This window comes from Panthera leo, chromosome E3 (assembly GCF_018350215.1).
Source record: "Panthera leo isolate Ple1 chromosome E3, P.leo_Ple1_pat1.1, whole genome shotgun sequence".
In the NCBI taxonomy this organism is placed as follows: domain Eukaryota; kingdom Metazoa; phylum Chordata; class Mammalia; order Carnivora; family Felidae; genus Panthera; species Panthera leo.
This window is the reverse complement of record NC_056694.1, coordinates 33,147,939-33,157,749: the sequence shown is the minus strand read 5'-3', so window position 1 is coordinate 33,157,749 and position 9,811 is coordinate 33,147,939. Positions and strand designations below refer to the sequence as shown.

The 9,811-nt window shown below is 48.2% G+C and overlaps 1 protein-coding gene and 1 long non-coding RNA gene across 2 annotated transcripts in view; one reads left to right on the top strand and one right to left on the bottom strand.

Annotated features, from left to right (window-relative positions):
* Nucleotides 1-624: 624 nt before the first annotated feature.
* On the top strand, nt 625-6,367 carry LOC122209437. Its single transcript, XR_006197599.1, has 4 exons — nt 625-693; nt 5,389-5,510; nt 5,680-5,825; nt 6,285-6,367. It is a non-coding gene; the product is annotated as an uncharacterized LOC122209437 (long non-coding RNA).
* Nucleotides 6,368-6,439: 72 nt separating this feature from the next.
* GRIN2A (glutamate ionotropic receptor NMDA type subunit 2A) overlaps nt 6,440-9,811 on the bottom strand; it is a 366,464-nt gene continuing 363,092 nt past the window's right edge. Inside the window, exon 12 of the mRNA XM_042921276.1 lies at nt 6,440-8,301. Within this exon, the coding sequence (XP_042777210.1) occupies nt 6,502-8,301 (1,800 nt within the window). The 3' untranslated portion in view covers nt 6,440-6,501. The remainder of the gene's footprint in view (nt 8,302-9,811) is intronic.

Here is a 9,811-nt window from a genome sequence, read left to right as displayed (position 1 = left end):
GTTAGGGGTTTATTAGCAAATTCCTGTTGCTGATGAGGCTGAGACCAACCTGAGCCTCAGCTTCCTTATCTGTAAAATGGGAGCAATCACACTTCTATCCTATGGTTATGTTGAGGATCTTGTTCTAGGATATGCCTAGGATAGTCTACACTCTGTGTGGAGACATTTTGGTACTTCCAAACTCAGGTGCTGACTGACCCAAGGCACATAGCTGGGACAAGGAGAGACTCCAACATCCTGGCAATGCACAGAACAGGAGGGACAGAGAGAAAAGAAGCTCTGCCCCCTCCCCGAACCCCCCCCCCCCTCGATTCCTGAAACACATCCTGATTCTTCTCACCATCTGTTTGCCCCATTTTCTCTCCAGGGAACCTGATGAGCTCTCTTCTGTCAGCCACACAGTAGGCACTTGGGACTCAACAAGGAATTCTCCCCACTCCCTTCCCTGATACATTTATACCCTGAACTATCAAAAGTATTCTTCATAAGTCAAAAATAAAACCAACCAAACAAAAAAACCTTTCAGGAAATAGTTTTTTTATATCACGGTCTGTTTTCTAATCCTTTGGCGATTTCTTTCAACCTTTTCTTGAAGCACACGTCATAAAGTGGGGCTGGAAGGAGGCAGGATTTGGCAAGAGCTGGAGAACCCCATGGACCCAGATCTGAGTCTCCTGCACACAAACGTGAAGGGTAAGTCTGGTCACCTGTTTAGATGCTCTTGGCTTTCCCAGGCTCTGTCTTGGAAGGTTAAAATCATCAAGGGTATCTCCGGGAGACTGTATTTTCCAGAGTTACTTACAGGTCTAAGGAAGGAGGGGTCTGTTTGTTTGATCCTGGAAAAAGTTAGATTTTTATTTCCTGGCAAGAACTTGATTGATCATTTCCAGTTTTTACACTCAGTCTCTGCTTGCGTTTCATGGGTTCTCAGTTATCTTTTGTCCTAGGGAGCTGAATTTCTAGACCGTAAGCTGCTCATGGGAAGAGACTATATATTTTCTATCACCCTTGCATCTCCCAAACCCAAATTGGTCTTAAAAGGAGAGTAGATCCTTAGGCAAGTGCTATCAGCTGGTCAGTGTCCTTTGTTCATCCTTGGCTCATGAGAAACAGAACTGTTACCTCCGTGATCGCTGCCAGCTTTCATCTTTGGTTTGAGGTTTTAAACTCTACTCCTTGTTGACTTTCCAGGGAACAGGTCCCTGAGAAAAGGTTTCTCTTCCCCAGGAATCTGAGGCAGGGAGTGTTGGGGAGCTTAAGGGAAAACCGAATTCAAAGAGGGATGTATGGGTCTGTATAAGGCAAGAGGCAAAGAAAGCGGGGTCAGTTCTGTGAGGTTCTCTGGCTCTTATCCCAGAGGTTCCCGGAGACCACTTGTGAGAGAAGCCTAGAACTGAGTCACCTGGTCCAGGGAACCAGGTGAAGAATTACGTGGACCATACGTGTGGGTCTTGGTTTCCAGACCTGGCTCTGATACTGTCTGTCTGACCATCTTATACAGATGGTGCCTTTTTGGGACCTTCATTGTCTCTTGATTTTCTCACCTCCCTTCCCCCCAAATCTTGGTGTGGTCCTATAAGTTCTGTTTTTCTAAGACCCTTCTGGGCAGGCATCTTTAGCTGATGCCAAATCAAGAGTACTTCCGGGCACACACGTGGGGATGGGGAAGACGATGGGGATGATGCCCTTTGACGGGTATGCAGAAATCACACACACGTCCATATCGGCACTGTCTTCAGAAGTAAGTGTGAGTAGAACATGAGCTGTGCCCCTAACTCCACATACCGCTTTTGAACAGAGTCCAAGGACACCAACCCCCCAGATTCCCCTTGGGCCCTGCCATCCTCCCTAGAACTGAGTTGTTGTTTTTTAAAGAGTGCCCTCTCTTCCTACAAATCCTTGCACCGATAACCAGAATGGGTTTTCCGCGGGTCCATAACCATCATCGTCACATAATTTTTAACATAAACTTTACACTATATACAATGTTATTTGGATAATACACTTATGTGTGAATTGTAGAAATCAAGCATGTGTATGATATGTACATGTGTACCCGAGCATTGGTATTCACAGGATAAGTGCATTTTACCACGTCTGATGTCTATCGAGTGGGAAGCTGACCTCATCGGATAGGACTAGATGTGAACACAGCATGATGTGAGGGGGTTGAATGGAAAAGCACAGCTGAATTTTGGTATAGACCCCACCAAACCTCTCATTCAGCACTTCCAACCCTGTTGGCCAAAAGAATATGAGGCATCCGGAAGGCCTAATTTTGTCTCAGGTGGAAATAAACACTACTTCTGCATGGAAGACCACCTTTACGTGGAACCCTGGACTCCCGTGAAATACCGACCAATGAGTTTTGTTGCCACGCGTGCCATTTTTTTACCCCTAGAACTCTGAGTTCTGCCCACGTTCGTCGCGGTCAAACGCAAACAGCCTCTGTTTCAGAAACGACTCAAATCCCCTTCGCAAGGATTCCTGAACAACAGCTCTGCACAAAGAAACAGTACAGGGATGTGCCTGAAGTTAACAAATATATTCAGCTCTTCTGAAAGATATTTTGGTTTCTCAAATGAGTATTTATTTAGGTCTTATACCATAAGGGATTTCAGTGCAAGGTATTTATTTATATGGCAACCGATTATTAGAGCTGCACTTCTTAGGTTGAAAGGACATAAATTTTTAATCACCATTTAATTAACACCAACTTTGTTTTTTTGTTTGTTTGTTTTTTTTCCTTTTTCATTAGCAATTCTATTTGCCAAGAATTCAGGGCATTTGTCATTTCCTGAGAAGGACGCAGAATATTAAACACACATCACTGGCAGACATATCAAATAGAATAAACAATGTGGGGCTGTAGGACTGCTATGGATCTGTTGACTAATTAACAGCCTTGGCTAGAGTCCCATTTAAGTGAAACTATTTCATTTGTAAACAAGGTGTAATTTTCTTGTTCCTTCCTTGAAAATAAGTGTGAGTCGATTTGACTGATTTTTGCTGCGATGATCGGTTTCATCAGAACAGCAGAGGGTGAAAACTTCTTAGGCTCTCTGCAACAGGGAAGAGAAACCTAGTCTAATCCACGAGACACCCAGTCACGTGGCTGGCTGTAATGACAAAGTGAGATGTGCAGAGGACAGAAGAGTGGGGAGATCATAATCCCGCACCTCTCAAGGAAGCCTCACTGGCAGAAAAACAGACGCATGAGGAACCTGTCTTCTCAGATCAGTGAAGCCAGAAGTGGCCTAAGACTGTAAGGATAGTGAGGACTATTTTTGAGAAACTCAAAGGTTTCCAGGGTAGAATTCATGCCCTAGAAGGCCCTCCTCTTACACAGAGTGTTTTAAGCTGGGCCTGTGTATACTGTTACCGATCAACAGAAACGTATGTGTCTGCATTCAGAAGAAAGAGCAGGATCCCTCTCAAGTGGAGAAGGCCAGTTAGGGTGGCCAAAGTACCATTATGGATGCCAGCTGTGACTTGAGTCAGGTGAAACTCAGGCACAAATTTGGGTTCAGAGATTCTGGCTCTTTGAGATCTAAGATCTCAAGCTGGAATGTCAGTGGAACTGTCTGTGATGGGTCCAGAGTCAAGGGCTTCCTATTTATGCCTTGATAGGCTTCTGCAAAGAACAGAACTGACTTGATTACTTTGGAATCGCTCCGCGTCATTATCTTTCTCTTGGCAATTGCCCATCTGATTCGACGGTCAATTTTCTGATGTTTGTGATCATCACCGTTGAGAGTCAACGAATTTGGAAAAGAGGGAAATTATACATTCATTATATATAGCATTCCAATCCTTATTGTTTATTTTGTTTAAAAAAAACACTTTGGGTATTAAAGGAAGCACGTGTTTTTTTCAGTATGTTACTGTTGGTTCTTCCAAAAGCCCCATCTTTAGTCTCTTTACCTAGATAAACATGGGGTTAAGAGCAAAAATTATGCTGTTGTTAGCAGGAGGGTTTTTGATCTATGGGACGTTATGAGTGTAAGTCACCTTCTCCCTGGAGGTCTCTGTCACAGTTGGCAGACCCCTTGGGTTTTGAGGACACGGGAAGAAGACAGAAAGCCTCTTTGGGTTGATGACACAACACTGCCGTGTGTGCTGGGGAGACTTTGTAATTCATTTCACGTCATGACACGCCAGTCTTGTGAGGGAAGGAGGTGATCCTGGCTGGGGGGAATGTAGGTCTGGAAAGCAATGGGAGGGCAGAGGCAGAAAGTTCTAAAAGACAATACAGTCAGGGCTGTGCCTAAGACGGGAAATGGATATGGGGCTCTCGCAGTCTAGGCTTCTCCACTGTTGGCTCTTGGGCAGCAGAAGCATACCATCTGAGAAAGAAAATACAATGTCTGAATACGTTTGTCCTCGGTGCCTAGCCAGCCTCTTGGGCCTCTCAACCTCAAAGGTGAGGAGAGGACTTTTGGCCCCTCTGCCTCCCCACCGATGACCCTGAAACTTACTGCGACCACTTCTCATTACTGCCGGGTGCACTGGCCCAACGATGGAGCTATTCAATGAATCCTGAAGCTCTGAAAGAATCGTTCCTGGCCCCGCCCCCTGGCAGGAAAACCCTGCCTACAAGACAGAACGTGCCATGTGTAAAAGAAACAGGGTAGCTACCCCTCCGTCCCCTTCTCTGAGAACCCAAAGCAAAATGCGGGAGGAAACCAGGAGACTGTCAGGTTCATCTTAGCTTAGGGTTTCCACAGTATCTTCTTGTCAAGCAGACTCAGCCACTCTACAGAACCTGAGGCCTAGTCATCCCAGAAATCTCAGGGACAATAATGAATGTAAAATAATCCAAATCAGTACTATATAAAATGTGCAACTAACATTGTTTGTGGGGGTTATAATACTTAGTTTTTAAACTAGGAAATTCTGAGAAAGTGTCAGAACATAACAACTACCTTTTTTTGGGGGGGGGGGACTTGGTGTGAGTGAGGTACTGTGCGAAGAGCTTCTGATGCTGAAGCTTCCCCTTCTCCCCACACTGTTTTTTTTTAAAGGCGTGTCATTTCATATCACACACACACAGATCTGAGTAAAGCAAGAATCGGACAACGGGGGTGGCTCGGAAATGACAAATGCTCTGGGGAGTTTGTCATAGATCTCTGTTGGTGCTGGTGAAGCACTGTGCCTCCAATCGAGCGAATATTTCAGAAGAGAGAAATCGTGTTTGCCACTGAAGTTTATCCACGATTTTGGAGGATGCTTAGGGTCGATGCATGAGGGTCTCTCATGTTTTGAAGGCTTTTGATCTGAGGAGGTTGGGGTGGGAACGAGTGTCCAACTGAATTTCATGAGGTTAAGGACAATTAACCTAAAAGCGTGCCAGCCTTCAGTGGACAGACGGCATCGTACTTTTTACAGATCACGGTACACACGTGGCTGCTGGCATATGCCACGATGTTGACAACCCTGGGAACAGTGACATACACTCGGACTCCACCATAGCTGTTCGGGGACCGAACGAGTGATGGTCACTCTAGGAGGTAAGGGGTAACAGATACTATACAACCCTGAGTCGTCACCAGAAGGGGGGGGGGGAACGCAGACTTACGTACATAGGAATCTTCAGGATAAACTACAACAGCCTCTGTGTCCAGAGACAGACGACCCACAGATTAGGTGTCGGAGACATACACGTATCGGTTTGTGCAGCTCTGAACAAGACCATCGAAGCCAAGGGTGAGAGAGTGTCTGTGAAACACACAAGTTGACATCCAGAGAGGTTCTCGTCGTTCTCCGCCTGAGGGCCCTCCTGGCCTTTTCCTCCAGATGAGTCTTGGAAACAGACTCTAGTGAAGGTAGCATGGTTACTGTGAACACGGGAATTTGCGATTCTTTGTGTGTGTGGTGGGGGGGGGGGGGGGGGGGGCGGAGCCTGGGGTTGGTTCTGGGGTCGGGCCGGGGCAGTGACGGGAGGCATGACACTGAAGCTGAGACGGGTACAAAGCCAAACTTCCTAATCTCTTGCACGTCCATCTCGCTGCGGTGCAGACGCATTCGTAACTGCTGTGTCTGTTTCGGGTTTACATGCGTACCATATTGCTTATTCTGGATGAGAGAGACCGTTAGGCATTTCTGATGAGGAAATTACATGGTGGACTGGTCTTCGTGGACTTTGGAATATAGAAAATCATAACATCACCACTGGCCTCCGACGCATCGTTATTGCCAACATCCCTAGAGGGCGTGTCCCGGAGACCTGCCCTATTATTTATTATTTATTTGCTTTTTTTTTTTTTTTTTTTTTTTTGGTTAAGGACTCACCTATCCGGTATCTGCCATGCTCCGCACACGCCTCACAAGATTCCTTGAGGGGAAGACTATGGCATGGAGCCAGGTGCAAAAGAACCAACAAAAAAAATACCTTCCTAAATCCCCTTCTCTTTGCAGGCACCATCGGACATCCGACATTTACCCTCCAGAACGTTGGCCGTTACGTATGTTTCCCTATAGATAAAACATTAATGGAAGGTTCTAAACATCAGATTCGATACTAGGCATTTTCTTGTACACACGTCTACTGCTGCAGGAATTCAAAACCCGGGGGGTGGAGTACATATTGTTCTTATTTGCAGCATAAGGCCTAACATGCTCTGAGATATACACGTCGTCGTGGCCTCTACTGTCCCTGGAACAGTACGACGCTGTGGACCTCAAGGACGATCGAAGGTAGCTGTCATTCACGGCCTGGGACGGCAGCGAGTGTTTGTAAGGGTCCGAGGGGCATCTCCCAATGACTAAGCGTCGCTCGTCCCCATGGCAGCGGAGGAAAGGGTTCTCGGAGGTGTGGTCCGGCAAGAGAGACTTGCTCCGTTTGCTGTCCTGCAGACCCTGGGGTAAGAGGGAGCTTTTGTTCCCCAAGAGTTTGCTTGAGGGCACGCTACAGAGACTCCCGTACAGGTTTCCCTCCAGAAGCCGTTCCCGGTCCTTGAGGCTTATGCTCCTGGAGGGCCTGCTAAGGTCTGTCTCCCGAGGTTTGTCGAGAATGTTGTCGTAGGAGTGCTGACGGCTGATCCTGAGTTTGTTCTTCTGGAACTGGAGGGTGCTGTTCTGCGCCCAGTCCTGCTGGTAGACCTCCTCCTGGGCGGCTGGGCTCCCTGTCTCCTGGAGCATCTGGTCTTCGTCGATGTCGTACAGGTTCCCCATCCGCAGGCAGGCGTCGCACTTGAATGGGGACCTCACGGTGAAGTGGCCTGAGTAGGTGGGCAGGTTGGAAAGGCAGCTCCTGCAGTGGGTGGAGTTCTGTCGGTACCGCTCGCTGCCCTCGCTGTGAGGGGGACTCTTGTCTTTCAGGGTGAAGTGCTTGGAGTAGAACTTATACTTGTCATTGTTGGGGGGTCCGTCTTCATTGTGCAGGGGGTTCCTGGTGGCCGGCAGCGCGGGGTCCCCCTTGCGGAAGTTCTCGTCGTGGTCTGGGTAGGGGTCGGTAAAGTCCACGTTCTCGGGAAGGGCCATGTTCTCAACGAACTGGGGAGGGTCTAAGTGGAAACTGGGCTCCTTCTCACCATCGATGGTGTAGATCTTGTCCCTGGGGGAGCTCGCTTTGGTTTTCAGGTAGGAGCGCTCGACCTCACTGCAGTCCTTGGGGTATTTGGAGGCTGCTGACCTTTTGAAGTTGTCCTTGGTCTTGTGGTTCTTGTTGTTGTCTGGCTCTCTGTGGCACGTGGCCCGACTCGAAGTTTCCGAGATGTCCGAATGGGCCACCTCTTCTGGAAGGTATCTAGGACTCTTTAGGGAGTGGGTCCTGTTCTCCACTGCTCCCTCGTCCCTCTGGGAGACAGGGTTCTGGCTCAGGGAGTCTTGGCGCAGTGATTCCATGGATTTCTTCCAAAGCTGCCGGGGCCTGGAGTTCGCTTTGGATTCTGTGCTCACGGCCACCTCCACCGTGTTGGGGTTGGACTCATTGAGCGTGAGAGGGTGCTGTCCCTGGAACACATAGTTATTGAGGCTGTCCTTGTGCCTATTGGCCACGAATGTTTGCAGTTCGTTCATGTTGTCCCCAAAAATGGTGTCTTTCCCCTGAAAGGACCTGTTGTCTGAATAGATCAAATTTCCCTTATCTGAAACCATGTCCATGATGAGGGAACCTCTTTGGATGAAGTCTGCAGCCCTTTTGGGGGAATCCATTCTTGAGGAGTTCATGTTGGACATGTCGGAGATGTTTTTGGCTGACCGAAGGAGTTTTAACATGTTGCTCTGGGATCCGGTCAGGTTGAAGTCTGGAGACTTCTTCTTCTCTTCGATGTGTACTCCATGAATGCAGCTGTAAATGCCCTGTGGGAAAGAACATGAGACATCATCAGTGGCAGCAGGGACACAAAAACACTGCACACCCAGGCTTTACCTGCGAAGGTGAGATGTGTCCTTCTGGGAGGAGCCTCGGAGAGATGGCGAAATCCAATCTGAATCCTGGTACTGTTTCTTAAATGTACCAGACCAGTGGCAAAGTGCCCGGCTTCTCTGGTCTCCCTGGCTCAAGACGATCTGACACGTTTGCCTATGACACTCATACACAGAGTTTGAGAGAAGGTATCGACTAACGGTCACGTAACCATACAGGTCTCAGTGCCTCCACAGTGGAACCTGGGGTACTGGATTGATAAGTGGGTTGCTAACTCATCTTTCCCCCTGGTTTCTCAGGATCATCTTTGGAGTGTGGATACCAGGGTCAGTTATTAAACTGGCACGGGGTCCCTGGGTTGCTCAGTCGGTTGGGTGTCTGACTTCGCCTCAGGTCATGATATCACGGTTCGTGGGTTCGAGCCCCACGTTAGACTCTGTGATGATGGCTCAGAGCCTGGAGCCTGCTTCGGATTCTGTGTGTCCTTCTCTCTCTGCTCCTTTCCTACTCTCTCTCTCTCTCTCTCTCTCTCTCTCTCTCTCTCTCACACACACACACACTCAGTCACTCTCTCTCTCTCTCTCTCTCTCTCTCTCAAAAATGAATTAAAAAACATTAAAAAATAGAATAAACTGGCATAAAAGGGCCACCCATTATTAATTCTTCAGGGGAGCTGCCCCAGCAACACACTGAAGCTGTCAGTCAAGGCATGAGACCCAAGCAGGTCAACCAGAAAACCCTTTGTGGTCACTCTAAGGGTGGACATCAAATCCATGGGTGATCAATCACACATTTTGGGGAAGGATAGATACAGAAGCTGGAATAGAAGGAGCAGACGCGGGGAACTAGTCTTGTCACTATGTGGGGATGTGAGCCTGAGAGTGAAGCCATCATAGGAGGGAGCACGGTACAGGGGATGGAGAGACAGGACATGGTTGGAACCCCTGGGGACACCACTTGGGACTTTTCACTTATGCCGCTTAATATATTCCGTGTGTGTGTGTGTGTGTGTGTGTGTGTGTGAGTGAGTGTGAGAGAGAGACAGACAGACACACACACACAGAGTGTTTCTGTGCATCTCTGTGCCGCGTGTGGTTCCTGCTTACCTGCTGCCAGGAGGCAGGGTCTCCAGTGCGCGCTCCTGTGGCTGCTGGGTGACGGGATCACCCAAGTGAACTGTGCAGTTCACAGCACGGTGCTTCTGAACCTGGCCTGTGAACCCACACCTCCCACCCAGCTCAGTAACATGGGAATCTTACACCCTGACCCAGCGAGATTTGGCTTGTGTGGGTGAAAACCGGTGTATCTCCTGTACGTTTGGATCAACCCAGATCTGTGCCTTGATTTCATTTTGTCAGTATTATAAAAAAATAGGAGTTAATTTTTGTTGTTTTCTACAGGCGCCCGGCTGGCTCAGTCGGTAGAGCATGCGACTCTTGGTAT